Below are 17,161 nucleotides of genomic sequence, written 5' to 3'. Positions count from 1 at the left end.
TTTTATTTTTTATTTAATCAACAGGTTTACAACCGCTTTAAGAACTACAAGCCAACACTTACAAAGTCTGATGAACCTTGTAGTTTTCTATTCAGAGAACTCCGTGAATGAATGATGCGGCCTGGAGGCGAGTGTAACAGAGAGCGGGTGTGTGGCCGGGGATTTGTAACCCTGAACATGTTACAAAACATGAACTTATCCCTTAATTATAAAAAAAATATTCATGTCACTCAGCTACAACTAGGAATAGAGATTTTCAACTCATCGTACCCTCGAAGGACATACCATGTATATTTCAAAAATAAACCTACAAAGTGTTACTGTGTGTGAGTTTACTGCATCGTTAGCAGATGGCCCAAAATAATTCTTTTTTATATATATATATATATATATATATATATATATATATATATATATATATATATATATATATATATATATATATATATATATATATATATATATATATATATATATATATATATATATATATATAAAAAAAACTGCCCACCACATTACAGTTATAAACCTCCCTTATTATATCCAAAAATAAAAATGTCATTGTTTCAACTTTTAGCTTTTATTGGCTTAGTAGATTAAAAACTGCAAGCTTTCAAAACCACTGGAGGTCCTTTCCCTCAAAAAAAAAAGGTAAGTGCACAGTTTTTTTGTTTGTTTTTTTGTAATACTTACACACTAGAAAATATATTATTATATAAATACATTATGAAAATATATTATTTTGACACACGTAAAAAAATTCTATACAGAGATTAGATATAGAAGTTACCTGGCCATGGAGTGGGTCATCACTACCTTCTTGCTCTGAGGAGAAACTTTCATCTTCATCTTCTGAATAATTTTCAATATCTGGGGAACGATCTGTGAACATAATAAAACCTTGCTTAATAAATAATATTGTACTTCCTCCCCCAATTTTAAGCTGTGACCACCAAAAAGGACAGACATTGTTCTTGTCATATTGTGTTTTGCAAAAAAGTAGTGCCTTATTAATTTGACTTCAGCTCCCTAAGAGGCAGGTCATCCAGGCACCCCCCAATGTAGGTACCTCAGTTCCACAACAACCCCAAAACCAAAGTCAACACCTTTGTAAACACTCCGAAAGGGGCAATCCCTCACTGCAAAACACAAACTGTTGGTGAGGCATAAAGTGCAAGAGCAAAGGCTGCAAAACTCCAGCTTGTAGCCTCAGGACATCACAATGCAGACCCATTTGTTTGCGATTTCCTGCGTCCAGGCAGTCTTGAACACTGACAGAGTCCCATGGACGCTGCTACGGTGGTGTAGTGTTCTTGGTGCTCCAAAAAAACACAAGGAACACTGTCAAGTAGACATGCTCTGCCACAAAGACATTCACCGGTCCAGCTCCATGGCCAGAAGGCCCGATCTTCGCCCCTGCAGGGCCTTCAGAGATTTGTGGGAAAAAAATATTGCGCTTGTTAAACAGTGACAAAGAAAAAAACAAATGAGAAGCAGCGGTCAAAAAGTGTTATACTACATTGTCAAATATGCAAAAAAGAAGAGATCGCGCTAAATGAGTGACAAGTGAACAAAAAAGTGACAAAGTTCAATAAATCAAATGTCCCGCCACAAAGGCAAGTAATTGAATCTCCCAGGTGATAAACTCAATCCACAAGGAAAAGTGCTGGACAGAAAAGAACCTCCACCAACGATAATAAAGCCTCTTACCGAATCTAATTGATCTCTGGTTTAAGAGAGATCAAACTGCGCATAAGAGGCATGGATGGATATCCTAAAGGCAGCAATAAACAGCAAACAGCAGTGAAGTCCTGGTCTCCAATCTCTAGAGATGCATCTCTCGATGGAACATCCAAGGGTATAAAGAAGCAGAAAAACTCCACATAGCGTAATAACGTCTGGATTTATTATCAAATTAGTAAAATCACACTTACATGTCAATGTAGGTATAGCGAATAAAATATGAGCCGGCCCGCTCGATACACAGCCTGTATCAGGTAAAACAAATACGCGGTGACGTCAGCACATCGCCTCCCAACGTTTCGTCGCAAACGGACGTGGTCACGGGATGACCACGTCCGTTTGCGACGAAACGTTGGGAGGCGACGTGCTGACGTCACCGCGTATTTGTTTTACCTGATACAGGCTGTGTATCGAGCGGGCCGGCTCATATTTTATTCGCTATACCTACATTGACATGTAAGTGTGATTTTACTAATTTGATAATAAATCCAGACGTTATTACGCTATGTGGAGTTTTTCTGCTTCTTTATACCCTTGGATGTTCCATCGAGAGATGCATCTCTAGAGATTGGAGACCAGGACTTCACTGCTGTTTGCTGTTTATTGCTGCCTTTAGGATATCCATCCATGCCTCTTATGCGCAGTTTGATCTCTCTTAAACCAGAGATCAATTAGATTCGGTAAGAGGCTTTATTATCGTTGGTGGAGGTTCTTTTCTGTCCAGCACTTTTCCTTGTGGATTGAGTTTATCACCTGGGAGATTCAATTACTTGCCTTTGTGGCGGGACATTTGATTTATTGAACTTTATGTCACTTTTTTGTTCACTTGTCACTCATTTAGCGCGATCTCTTCTTTTTTGCCTTCAGAGATTTGACCTCCCTGCAGAGGGATCACTGCCATGGACCTCTAAAGGTGTTCTGCCAGCGAGGTCACCTAGTACTAAGTACCCTGGAGATCACTGCCTGCCAACCAGCAACATTACAAATCGTCCCTGCTCTTGCATGCAGGGTTTGGGTACAGGTCCTCTGGTCTTTCAGGCTGTAGGCAAACAATCCAGATGAAGCCCATCGCTACCCTAGCAGAGGAGTGCAAAATAAGCCATAAGACAACAGATTAAGCCCACTAAACAAGATCTTCAGAGAAACAGCAGCAGGCATATGCATCATCTTTGCACACTACCTAAACCGAGGCTTTGCCAAGATGAGAGGAATTATGCCTGGGTGGGGAATTTTTTATTTTTTTGCCAGTGTCCCTTCACCTAAAGGTGGCAGGATAACCCAAATAATCATGAATATGAAGTACCTTGCATCCTGTGATGTATGGCTAGGAAACCTTTACACCCAGGGGGTGTGGCCTAGCGCAGGATGTGAACAGACGTGTCCCTGTGTAGCTACAGTCTCTCCCACTACTATCCTGCTCCATCCTGATCTTTCTTTGCCTAATCCCTCCGGGTGTCGCTTCTGCATCTTTGGAGGGCATTTTGGTGGATGGGAAAGCGGCGAGGGAAGCACCAACCCCCGGCACGATGAGCATCAGCACTCGCTCCTGCCAAGATGGCCGCCACAGCACCGTCCATGGGCCTAGTGCATCGCCAGCCTCCACTCCGGATCTCTTTGGAGACGGCCAGGATGTGTCCCTGCCACCTTCCCTGGAGAATCCGGACCCCGCAGCCGTGCCCCTGCAGGCGACCCCGGGCTCAGAGGTCGTAGATGGCGGTAAGGAGCCCACTCTGGCGGAGGTCCTGGCCACCATTAAGGTAAACCACGCGGACCTATTATGCAGCAGGACATGCACAAATTGCATGGTCGGATTACTGAGACACATTAGTGACTTGGACACTTATTCCCACCCTGCCCAAACTTAATTCATATGGGGGTAAGATTTCCACCCTGGAAGATAAGGTCGACGACCTCGAAAATCGCTTACGCAGAAACAATCTGCGCCTGGTTGGGTTACCGGAATGGGTGGAGGGCTCTGACCCTGTTGCTTTCCTGTAGCTCCCCCCGCTTTGTTATTGAAAGGGCCCACCGAGTCCCTGCTGGGCGCCCCCTTCCTGAGGGTCACCGTCCACGTACAGTGGTTATCTGTCTCCTGAACTACAGAGACCTTGACTCCATTCTGGGGGCTGCCAGGAGGAAGGGAAGTCTCCTGATTAACAAAGCGGTGGTGTCCGTCTTTCCAGACTACTCTGCGACAGTCCGCAACCGTAGAACCAGCTTCCAGCGTGTCAAACAGAAGCTCTGGGAGCAAGATATCCAATACTCCATGTGTTGTTGCCCATTACCCTCCGGGTCACCTACCAGGGGAAAGCCCATTTCTTCCCGTCCCTGCAAGATGCCCTGTCCTGGTGGGAGTCACTACCTTGTCCTCCTAAGCCTCCTGCCTGATGCTGACCCTCACATTTTAATGGTACCGCTATTTTTTCGCTACTCCCATCTTTTTGTTGTTTTATCCCTAGTTATTCACAATTGACACTTTATTTTGTTGCTCTGATGGCGCTGAATGTGGATGATCAGACAACTCTCCTGTGGGAGAATACCTGGCCTTGGTCCCTGACCGTGGCCTAGCAACCTTGGGGTTCAAATACCCCCCCCCCTTTCTTTTGGAACATTGTCATTGAACACTGACTATTTTGTTTTTCTTTTGACATTTTTCTTGCTTCCTGTTACAGGCCATGCGCCCCTTGCATGGTATAAGTTTGGGGTTTAGGCCCTATCTCCCGTTTTGGAGCTGGGCAGGGGAATTCTTGCCCTTGTTGGGTGCCGAATACGCCATCTTATATAGTTGTGTTGTTGTGTGTATATGGATGTTTGTGTGTGCAGCACTGCGACCCTTATTTGCTCCTGTGGCTGTGGCGGGGGATGGGGTGCTTTCTGGGTACCCCTCTTCGCTCCCGCTCCTCCTTGACAGAGTGGATTACCGGTCACATGGCTGAAGTAACCGTTTGTTCATGGAATGTCCGTCAGATAAATTTAAAAGAGCGTCTGTTTTTGAGGCCCTGAGACATATTAAACCGCGTGTCCTGTGCCTCCAGTAAACTCATCTCTTGAGGTCCAAAGTATTGGCCCTCAGGAAACACTGGGTGGCCAGTCACTACCAATCTACTTATTCTAAATTATGCCCGGGGGGTTTGCAATCCTAATTCGTAAGGGGTTACCTTTCATGTATTACCAAGTTATCCTTCATCCTAAGGGGAAGTATATCATCCTCCATGTGTCTATACATGGGACCGCCCTTATTTTGGCCACAGTGTATCTCCCTCCCCCGGTCATGGCTACAGTGTTTTTTTGAACTCTGTGTCCATTTTGCCACCTTGCCTGCTTGCCCTAGGCTTATCCTTGGGGATTTTAACTCAGTATTGCAATCTGATTTATATAAACTGTAAAGGTTTCAGTCTGAGTCCAAGTTATTTTGTGCGTGGTGCAATACTTATGGATATGTGGATCTGTGGCACTGGAAATATCTCAATGTCAGAGTGTACTCCTGCCAGTCTAGGTCCTATGCAGCCCCTTCCAGGATTGACTATGCTCTGGCCACAGGGGATTTTTTTTACCCTATGTCCAGTCCATAGCGTATCTGTCCCGGACGGAGTCAGACCACTCTGATACAGGACGGTTTGAATGTGGGCCACAGTGAAATTATATATATATATATATATGATGCGCTGATATTAACTTATAGGTGAAAAACATACAGAAAAACTAATCAGGGAGAGACAATCTCCAATTGCTGTGAATAAACGTGATAGGTAACACACATAAAACATAAGACAAGTCCTTGACCATGTGCACAGTGATTAATCAAAAAAAGTTCCAATCAGGAAAAAACATACAATGCCTTCCTTCACTACCTTCTTTCAATGTGAATGCAGATCCCAGCACTTGACCGCTGCAGTCTGGTGAGCTGATACTCACAAATAAATATGTATGGGAAAGGAAAGAAAAAACCTCATTGCACAGACATCAATATCAAATGGATAATTCGATCCTAAGCAACAGCAGATGCACTCACAAATCCCCGTTTGGTTAAAGCATAAGACGCCGCTCAGAATGCAGTCTCCTCAATTCGATCCGACGGACTCGGATTCGATCGTAGGCTCCTCCCTACGCATTATGTCACGGGCATGCGACTTTAATCATGGTAACCCATGTACACTCTACAACAATACCAAGAAAAGGCCTGGAATCAGAATATGCAAAAATTATTAAACCATCTTCCTACAGAATGATTTCCAAAGCACCATTACATGCTTAAGTGGAGCAAACTCTAGGCAAAGAGTTAAACGAAAATCTGGAAGCTGTGCAAAAAAAAAAAAAAATGCGGACGGCAAAGAACTGTTCACCAGTATTGTCTGTGGTCTTCCCCTTCCCTGCTGTTAAATTTTCAAAATTTTCTCATTACTGACTTGTGTTTACTTTTTCTGCATTGTGTGTCTGTCTGAAGGCATTCAGCTTGGTTAGACAGGATTTTCATTTCCCGCATCAGATCCTCCAGAAACGAGAACAGTGAACACAGTAGTAACATCACCAAAGCCCACTCTAAGTTTTGTACAGCAAGATGCTTGATCACAATGAAATGGAAGCAACCATTTAGGGCCTATTCACACCAGATCAGTTTCCTGCGCTGGTAAAAAAAAATTAAATAAAAGTACTGCATAGAGTACTTTTTTAGAACAGCTGATTAAAATGAGCATGACTGCATCACAAAGGCTCTGCACTAAATAGAACTGTACTGAAAGGTCACTTGTGACATTTCAATAATGTTCTGTGAAGGAAAAAAAAAAAAAGTTAACATTCTAGGTGTAATCCTGGACATGAACTATCCTTTCGGCCCCCCCCATCCATCACTGTTTAAATCTTGCTGCCTAACCTCCGCAACATCTCCAAAGTATGCCCCGTCCTAACCAATGACGCCACAAGGCTCCGAATTCACTCCCTGGCCATCTCGTGCCTCGAGGACTGCAACTCCCTCCTCACAGGATTACCTTTACAGCTATACCCTGTTTCGACCATCATGAATGCTCCTTCGAGGCTAATCCACCTTATTATGTAAAAAAAGAGAAGGATGAGACAGAGGTCTCAAATAATGTCTTTGAGGGAGAATCAGCAACAGGGTCAAATGGAATGGTTACAAAAACTTTATTGATGAATACATATACAGTTTAATAAATAAAGGTCCTCCCGAGTGGGACCCGTTCCACCAATGTACAGTTATCTATAAAAAGTGCAAAAATGACAACGTTGTATAATAAAAGTTTGCTAAAATACTGACCAACCGTTACTGACTGGGGGGATAAAAAAATCCAACTTATTAACACGTTCAGTGTCTGCTACTAGAACTAGGTGATACTCCTGCGCTGTGTAGGATAAATGGGAAAAGGAGGGAGGTGATGGGGGGCCAGGGAATGGGTGTGGGCACTGCAGCAAACAAAGAAAAAATCTGTCCAATACAGACAGTGAATAGTGATTAAAAAGTGTATATGTCTGCGCTGTGAATTAAACTAGTGTTATAAGTGAGCAAAAGGAAGGGGAGGGGGGGAGGGGTGAAGTAGTGTGAACTTGGGAAGTGAAAAACTATGCAGACAGAAAATGGAAGGGACCTATGTGACAATCTATAAGTACAGTCCTAACTGGACCGTATTAAAAATCCATGGTGAAAATGCTTCGGTGAAAAAACCATATAAGTGATGAAGATAAAAATATATGAAATATATATGATATGCAAAAAGTCCCGGATTAGTCCAAGTAAATACAAAACAGTTCCAGGTGAAATTAATGGAGTAAGTGGATGGTTGAAAGTGAAAACAAAATCCAAATGCACGTGGGTGGAAAATGTGCAGTTTGATCAAATCCACAACAGCATGCAGCCCACACCATAAGTGATCTTGTCAGCTTACCTCCCAGCTGTCACTTAAAGCCAAAGATAATTACCAATACTCCAAATTCCTGTTAGATGGCTGTCACTCTGTGTACTCATCGGTGATTGGTCATACATAAGGGAGAAAAAATATGAGGTGTAACCTGGTTCTTCTATCACATATGAGGAAAAGGGGTGTAGCCAAGGTGGGTAAGTATACACTTACACTACTTACACAACGTGTAAGAAAAGGGAGCCTATCTCCACGAGCGCCGAGCTCGTCTCTCTGACTTCTCTCCGTCTCAGCTCCAATCCCTCAGTGTCCTCCAAGCCGATTGCTCGTGGTAAGATGGAAGAAACCGGGGTAGGGAGAAGTGAGAGAGGGGGGGCACATCGCGTGAATGGTACAACAAAAGTATATGGAAACACAAAGGTGCGGTAAAAAACTCACATGGAGCAGTGATGGAACGATCGCAAATCCACGAGCGCCGCGCTCGTCTGCCGTCCGTCTGGTGCTGCTCCTGATTGGTGCTCTGGTGTCCCGACGCGTGTTCGTCACATCACGTGACTTCATCAGGGGATGGTAACTAGAGCACTGTATCATCTTTAAATAGTGTCCGATTGCTTGGACACAGCGGCGGCCATTTTGTCGAAGTCAGCATGATGAGCTGACAGGCACGGTGTTTGCACCATTAAATTACCTGGAAATGTCACACACTGCTGAACAAGCCAGACAGGGAGAGGAGTGGACAAAAATGCAGGGACATGGGCAACATAGGGGCCTGTATGGCATATGCTAGGAGCGAGTAAAAAAAGGAGAACATTTTAATGGTGTATTGGTTTATTATTTAGTATTATTATTTGCTCCCGTTTTTATAACCAATACACCATTAAAAATGTTCTTTTTTTACTCGCTCCTAGCATATGCCATACAGGCCCCTATGTTGCCCATGTCCCTGCATTTTTGTCCACTCCTCTCCCTGTCTGGCTTGTTCAGCAGTGTGTGACATTTCCAGGTAATTTAATGGTGCAAACACCGTGCCTGTCAGCTCATCATGCTGACTTCGACAAAATGGCCGCCGCTGTGTCCAAGCAATCGGACACTATTTAAAGATGATACAGTGCTCTAGTTACCATCCCCTGATGAAGTCACGTGATGTGACGAACACGCGTCGGGACACCAGAGCACCAATCAGGAGCAGCACCAGACGGACGGCAGACGAGCGCGGCGCTCGTGGATTTGCGATCGTTCCATCACTGCTCCATGTGAGTTTTTTACCGCACCTTTGTGTTTCCATATACTTTTGTTGTACCATTCACGCGATGTGCCCCCCCTCTCTCACTTCTCCCTACCCCGGTTTCTTCCATCTTACCACGAGCAATCGGCTTGGAGGACACTGAGGGATTGGAGCTGAGACGGAGAGAAGTCAGAGAGACGAGCTCGGCGCTCGTGGAGATAGGCTCCCTTTTCTTACACGTTGTGTAAGTAGTGTAAGTGTATACTTACCCACCTTGGCTACACCCCTTTTCCTCATATGTGATAGAAGAACCAGGTTACACCTCATATTTTTTCTCCCTTATGTATGGCCAATCACCGATGAGTACACAGAGTGACAGCCATCTAACAGGAATTTGGAGTATTGGTAATTATCTTTGGCTTTAAGTGACAGCTGGGAGGTAAGCTGACAAGATCACTTATGGTGTGGGCTGCATGCTGTTGTGGATTTGATCAAACTGCACATTTTCCACCCACGTGCATTTGGATTTTGTTTTCACTTTCAACCATCCACTTACTCCATTAATTTCACCTGGAACTGTTTTGTATTTACTTGGACTAATCCGGGACTTTTTGCATATCATATATATTTCATATATTTTTATCTTCATCACTTATATGGTTTTTTCACCGAAGCATTTTCACCATGGATTTTTAATACGGTCCAGTTAGGACTGTACTTATAGATTGTCACATAGGTCCCTTCCATTTTCTGTCTGCATAGTTTTTCACTTCCCAAGTTCACACTACTTCACCCCTCCCCCCCTCCCCTTCCTTTTGCTCACTTATAACACTAGTTTAATTCACAGCGCAGACATATACACTTTTTAATCAGTGTCTGCTACTACTCTCCATCAATCCCTCTGCTGGCTTCCACTCACCCAAAAAATTAAATTCAAAATACCAACAACGTACAAAGCCATCAACAACTTGGCACCCAGCTACATCACTAACCTATTCTCAAAATACCAACTACACCATTCTTTTCATGCCTCCCAGGACCTCCTGCTTTCTAGCTCCCTAGTCATCTCCTCCCATGCTCACCTCCAGGACTTCTCGAGCCTCTCCCATGGCACTCCCTACCCCAATCTGTCTGACTACCTCCTACTCAGTTTGCTTTTAGACGATTACAGAAAACCCTTCTCCTCAGAGAAGCCTATTCTGCCCCTACCTAACAAATGTACTTTAAATTTACTCTATCAGCTCATCCCCCACAGCCATTACCTTTCGCATCACTTGATCCTTCCTCCTGGAATGTAAGCTCTTATGAGCAGGAACCATATTGTAACTGTACTGTCTACCCTCATGTTGTAAATCGCTGCACAAACTGTAGGCACTATATTAATCCTATATAACAAAACAGTGCTATGCACCAGGTTCGGCGCATCAGTACTGTCTCTCTCAAGGAACAACATCGATATATAAAACGCATCATAGATATTCAACCTATGGATAACTTTATTACTTGGCTAACCAATTTCCATAGACAAATATAAGAATACCTGGAATAGCGACTAACAGATTCATATGAACTACGAAACCTTTTAAAAAAAAATTAAGCAGACCAAAACATTTTTTTTTTTTGGATGCTGGACACTGAGTTTTAATATAAGAGAACAGTAATTTTACTATTTCAAAAAGCTTCATTACTTTTCAGTTACAAAAAAAAGTTATACTGACTAATAAATGCGCATTAAATACCAACATATGAAGTAAATCAGTCATACCAAACAGCTTGGCTTTCGGTCCTTCATGATCAATTGGTTGGCTTGAAAGAGAGTGGACGTTTATCTCTGCAACAGGGAAGGAAACATCCTTGGCATGGCTATGAAGAGACAACACAAGACCGCTCTCACTGGGAAACTGCAAAACCTAAAGCAAACATGGCATAGAATTGATTAAACAAAAACAAATCTAAAAAAAATTCTGCAAGCATTAGCAGTTATTAGGCTAAAAAAAAAAGACATCTGATCCGTATTAAAGATCACAATAACATCAGTTATTCAAGGATGCAGTAGAAATAACACACAGAGTTAAAAGGGACCAACAATTGTATTTTTGCAAAAGTGTGGTAAACAAGATGTGATATGCAGCGGGTAAAAAAGGTGCTATTGACATTAAATTTTCACCATGTCAGTATCAAACCATGCAATCCATACATACAAAAGAAACCACAACAAATTAGTTCAGAGGTTAAGTTCTGTAATAAAAAGGGAATTGCGCAGATAAAAAAGTAGTGAACATGCCCACTGAAATGTAATAGTTTGTGCAAAAACCTTTGTTGGTAATGACAGCTTCAAGACGCCTCCTGTATGGAGAAACTCGTCCATGCATTGCTCAGGTGTGATTTTGGCCCATTCTTCCATACAGTCTTCAAATCTTGGAAGGTTTTGTGGGCCTCTATGAACTTTATTTATTTTTATAGATTTTCTATTGGATTCAAGACAGGTAACTGGCTGGGCCATTCTAGCAGCTTTATTGTTCTCTCTTTGAAACCAATTGAAAGTTTCCTTGGCTCTGTGTTGGTGATCATTGTCTTGCTGAAATGTTCACCCTCGTTTCCTCTTCATCATCCTGGTAGATGGCAGCAGATTTTTATCAAGAATGTCTTGGTACATTTTTCCATTCATCCTTCCTTCAGTGACATGAAGTTTGTCAGTACCGTATGCTTAAAAACAGCCCCACACCATGATGTTCTCAACTCCAAACGTCACGGTTTGTATGGTGTTTACGGAGTGATGTGCAGTGCCTTTTGACCTCCAAACATGGTGTGTATTATGGCATCCAAAGAATTCAATTTTGGTCTCATCTGACCAGACTATATTCTCCCAGTATTTCGCAGGCTTGTTTAAAGGTTTTGAAGCAAACAAGCTTTTTCTTCAGCAATGGAGTCTAACATTGTAAGCGTGCATACAAGCCATGGCGGTTGAGTACATTACTTATTGGTTTTCTGTGAAACAGTTGTACCCGTTTTTCTGAAGCTCTCCGCAAGTGGTTCTTGGCTTTTGGACAACTCTTCTGATAATTCTTTTCACTCCTCTGTCAGAAATCTTGTGAGGAGCACCTGGTCATGGCCAGTTTATGGTGAAGTTATGTTCCTTCCACTCCCGGATTTTGGCCCCAACAGTGCTCACTGGAACATACAGAGGTTTAGAAATCCTGTAATCAAGCCATCAGTATGTTTTGCAATAATAACATTGCAAAAGGTCTTGAGAGCGCTCTTTGCTTTTACCCAAGAGATGTCTGTGTGACACCTTGGTAATGAGACACCTTTTCATAGGTCATCAGTTGAGACAGAACCAGTTATTAATTTGCACTGACAATTACTGATAGATTTCAGCTGGTGTCTTGCATTTCCATGCCTTTTTGCACCTCCCTTTCTTCGTACGCTCAATACTTTTTTCATGTGTCATTCGATTTTATTACACATATGTTTATTTGTATGCAAGGAATGCATGGGTTGTTACTGACGTGGTGAAAATATCATGTCAATAGCACCTTTAGAAATAGGCTTACCTAGAAAAATGGTGACGTGTTCAATACTTATACTACCCGCTGTATAGCAAACAATTAAGGGGGGTTATAAACCCTTGTGTTATTTTCACCTTAATGCATCCTATGCATTAAGGTGAAAAAACTTCGGACAGTGACAGGCCCCCTAGCCCTCCTGTTTTACTCACCTTTGCCCTTCGGTCCCTCGGCGGAGAAATGCTCTAGCTCTCTGCCCAGGGGTTCTCGGCTCTTGACTGGACAGATTGATAGCAGAGCAGCCATTGGCTCCCACAGTTGTCAATCAAATCCAATGATGCGGGGGCCGAGTCCGGCATTCTATGTTTATAGACGCAAATGCTAGACTTGGGAGCATGTCCGCAAGGTGACCCCCAGGGAGAGCGCTTCTCCCTGGGGGTTAACCGATGCGGGGAGCCGCGAGAGCCGCCAGGGGACCCCAGAAGATGATGATCTGGGCCACACTGTGCAAAACGAACTGCACAGTGGAGGCAAGTATGAGGTTTGTTATTTTATTTATTTTTTTAAAACAGTTTACAAAACCTTTAAACTGTCATTCTTCAGAGAAATTTCAAAAGGATAAGAAAGAATCTGACTGGCTGCTATGGTAACATTTTACAATTCCTTTCTCTTTTGTTACAGAATACTCTTCTTGGAGAGCCAGATTTGAAATAAAATACGATTCAACATCAAAACAAATATTTCTATATCCGTATGAAAACTTTCAAAAACAAGGGGACATGACCCATTTTATTATTTGTCTGATTTTGCACTACGGTTTTTCTTTTTTTTTTTTAAAGGTAAAGTTTTTTTACGTACAAAACATACAATACAACAAACACAGATACAGAGCGAACATTGGCGTTACATTATTTCACAAAACTCTGGTAGCTGGTACACATTGAGCATATTCATAGAAACATAACATTTAGGGGGGAAAGAAACAATAAAATTATCAATTTACTCACTCAGGTCTACTCAACGGGCAGAGGTATCAGTCAAATTTCCATGAGCAGGTGGTATGGTGCTCTCGGAGTCAACCCAAGAGCCTCAAACCTTCAAGAATTTTTTTTGGACACCCTCTGGCCTCTTATGTCAACTTATACAGCGGTATAGCATGATTGATGGTGGTGAGCCAGAAGGCAATGGTAGGTAAGGATTAGGGCTGCAACTAATGATTATTTTCATAATCGATTAGTTGGCTGATTATTGTTTCGATTAATCCATTAATCGGATAATAGCCTTAAAAAAATAAAAAATTTGCATTTGTCGTTGGGCAGATTACAAAACACAAATTGCCGCAAAAACACATTACATGCTTTTCTGCAGTTTCTCCATTGAAGTATATTGAACCAAAAAAAAATGGCACCGTATTGCGTTAAAAACTCCTTGCCCTTTCCAAATACGCAGCAGCTGGAAGAAAATCATGGATGTGAACGTGTCCCATAGGAAAACATGTAAATGAACTGTAGTGTGTTTCTGCAAAAAGCACCAAAAAACAGAGGTGTGACCCCGGCCTGAGATGTTTAGTAACATAATGGGGTTAAAAAAAACATAAATAAAGTACAAAAAGAGCAAATAATCGCTACTGTAAGGGGTTCATTTTTTTACTGTGGGACAGTGAAAGTAATATTTACAGTAGCGATTTGCTTTTTTGTACTATAAATGGCTAATTTTAGTATTTTTAACCCCATTATGTTACTGGTCGATTAATCGATTATGAAAATTTTAATTAATTTCATAATCGATTAGTTGTCGATTAATCGATTAGTTGTTTCGGCCCTAGTAAAGATGGAGACTTCTAGTGGAAGGTTATAGACTTCTTAGCATAAAACAATACTATCCGCAGGAAGGTTTGCGTATTCTTAGATATACTCTTGTCATCAATATAGCCCAGTAAACACCTCAGGGGATTACATATATTAGGTATCTGCGTCAGCGAACTAATGATGGCTGTGACCTCTGACCAAAACTTTCGAAATCGGAGCACACTCCCACATTAAATGAAAAATTGTGCCATCAGCCACGGCGCATCGGGAGCATAGCGCTGAGGGGATTCTGTTCAGCTCATACAATAAGCATGGTGTAAAATAGGATTTATATAACCGTTTGGTCTGTATTACCTTGTCACAGGAAGAAATGACAGAGGGGACCTGGAGGGGCAATACCTCCTGCCAGATGTCCTCTGTCAGCTCAGGGATGTCGGCTCTCCAGCTAGCAGCTGCTTTGCTCAGCCTTTGAGTCGTAGTGTGCAGGAGAGACCCATAATATGTGGAGACTAGCTTGGCGTGAGAGGAGTCAGTTAGCAACAGTTCCAGCAGGGAGAGCTGGACGACTATTTTACGAAGGCCAAACTGCATTGCTGCAGTGTGGTGTATCTGTAAGTAAAAAGGAAGTAAGCTGCGCGTGGCAGATTGTAGTCTCTACAAAATTCATCAAAAGGACGAAACACGTTGTCCAAGAACAGATTCAAAAAAGTTTTCACCCCCCTTTTTGACCAATATCCCCCATCCGATCTTCGGAAAAATTCCGGGAGATTCGGATTCCCCCATAGTGGAGTGTTCGGTGAGTATATATTACTGCCAGAAGGGGTTTGTAATTTAGCAAGTTGAAGAATCCGTAGAGTCATTGCCATAATACTCGTCCCCTCCCGCCCTCTAAGGGACATACGATGAATCAAATTTTGCAGGGATTCATAAGAGGTAAGAATGGCTGCCTCCATTGTTGGCTTCGGGGTAAAACCACCAATGTGCGTAGGCCAATTGTGAGGCAATATAATAAGTTTGGAGGCAGGGCAGGGCGAATCCGCCCTCCAGTACCGGTAACTGAAGGGTGTCCTTGGAAATTCTGACCGCCCCCCCCCCCCCCCCTTCCACAAAAAGGAGGTAAGGATGGAGTCTATTTCTTTGAATTGATTTTTAATGACATATACTGGCGAATTACCCAAAACATACAGAAATCGGGGCAAGAAATTCATCTTAAAAATATTAATCCTACCCAGTAGTGTAAGTGGAAGATTAGCCCAGGTTTTGAAAGTGGTTTTCATGAGCCCTATGAGGGGGTCTAAATTAAATTTTAATGTAAGAGGTCATGGGGTGTTGCATCATGACTCCCAAGTATCAAAAGGAGATGTAACGGAATGGCCCTGTGACACCCAGAGACTTTTGAAGGATGTGGGGTACTCCTGTGCCAGCTTCACTAATGACTTGGGTCTAGGGTCATCCTATGTCCCTTTTGGGCGTAGGATGACTGAGAACTGATATCTCGGATTACATGAGATGGGACATTAATGATAATTCATGTAGTGCAGGATCTTGACATATTAAAGGTGGTTTATTCTGACCCCCAACAGGTCAATAAGAATGTCTCATTCAATAGACTGTTGAGATGCCAATTAAGTCTGCTACTGTGGTGATGTGAATTGGAGCTTGGTAGCCAGTCTGGCTGCCTATTATGGGATGTTTAAGTGTCTTGCTGTGATTGCATTCTGTGTCCATTGTATTAACTAGGTCTGCTTCTACAGCCCTTTTCATTGTGTAATGCTAATGACACTGTATTGTGTGAAAGTCTATTGATAAGATGTAGAATGTGACTTGTCAGCTGTAGTAATTAACTCCACTAGATTCGGTGCCAAAAAGTCTAATCTTTCAGGTATAGTGAATTAGCATGTCAATAATGTTTAGTAAAGGAATGTGTTTTGTGTAACAGGTGGGGATCACTTATCGCAGAGCCAGACCGTCTGGATAATGATTCGTAATTAGCCCATCTGAATGTGTATTGAAGCCCCCATTGTGTGATGTTGGGGGTGGGGAGTTTCATTGCCCCTGTGAGTACTGTAGCATGCTTGTAACTGTATATAACAAGCTGAGTGTACCATTAAAGTATTCATTCGTTTTGGAACCAGAAAGAACAGAGCTGTGTGTCTCGTCTTTATTCTGGGGAATGGAATGGGTCCTGCCTGCTGGATTGTCGGATGAGCTGTCGTGGGTTGGTGGAATGGAAGATCGTAAACAGTGTTAACCCCTGACCGTTACAGGAGCCAACTATCTGCAGTGGGCAAGAGGGTGGCAACCGGACCGATGTCGCCTGGTCAATCATAAATAAAATGGACTTGTCCCAATTAACCTGGAATCCAGAAAAGTGGCCAAACCTCCCAATGAGCTCAAGCAGGGCCGTGAGGGACGACTGGGGGTCCGACAAGTATATTAACATATCAGCGTAGAGAGATACCTTCTCCCCTAGACCCCCAATCGTCAGTCCCCTGACCGCCCCGCAAGATCTCACCAACGCTGCCAGAGGCTCCATCACCAGCGCAAATAGCAGCGGCGACAGAGGACACCCCTGACTGGTGCCTCTCTATCGGAAAGGGGTCAGATATGGCTGCGTTCACTCTTAGACTAGCAGTGGGCTTTAAGTAAAGCAGCTGCGCCCACCTGATAAAGGTATTGCCGAATCCAAACTTCGCCAAGACCTCCAGCAGATAAGGCCATTCGACCGAGTCAAATGCCTTATGTGCATCTAAAGACAAAACGGCCCTGGAACCCATCTCTTCATGGGTGGCCTGTAGATTGGTAAATAGTCTACGTAGGTTGATGGAGGTCGATCGCCCCGGGATGAACCCAGTTTGGTCTGCACCAATAATGGTATTGGTCGCCCGGCGACTGTGTTCAGTTGCTGGGGGCGAGCATTTTTGCTAAAATGTTGACATCCGAATTGATGAGCGAGATCGGCCTGTAAGATTCACAAAGGAGGTGATCCTTATATGGCTTAGGAATGAG

The 17,161-nt window shown here is 43.0% G+C and overlaps 1 protein-coding gene across 1 annotated transcript in view; it reads right to left on the bottom strand.

Annotated features, from left to right (window-relative positions):
• The window catches only part of PACS1 (phosphofurin acidic cluster sorting protein 1), a 288,112-nt gene that overhangs the window by 202,327 nt on the left and 68,624 nt on the right, over window positions 1-17,161 (bottom strand). The window contains exons 5-6 of the mRNA XM_040328826.1: window positions 10,604-10,748; window positions 791-882 (exon numbers count right to left, since the gene is read on the bottom strand). Of these exons, the coding sequence (XP_040184760.1) occupies window positions 791-882; window positions 10,604-10,748 (237 nt within the window). The remainder of the gene's footprint in view (window positions 1-790; window positions 883-10,603; window positions 10,749-17,161) is intronic.

The sequence above is a fragment of the Rana temporaria genome, chromosome 11 (genome assembly GCF_905171775.1).
Source record: "Rana temporaria chromosome 11, aRanTem1.1, whole genome shotgun sequence".
Classification (NCBI taxonomy): Eukaryota; Metazoa; Chordata; class Amphibia; order Anura; family Ranidae; genus Rana; species Rana temporaria.
This window is presented reverse-complemented; position numbering and strand designations above follow the sequence as displayed.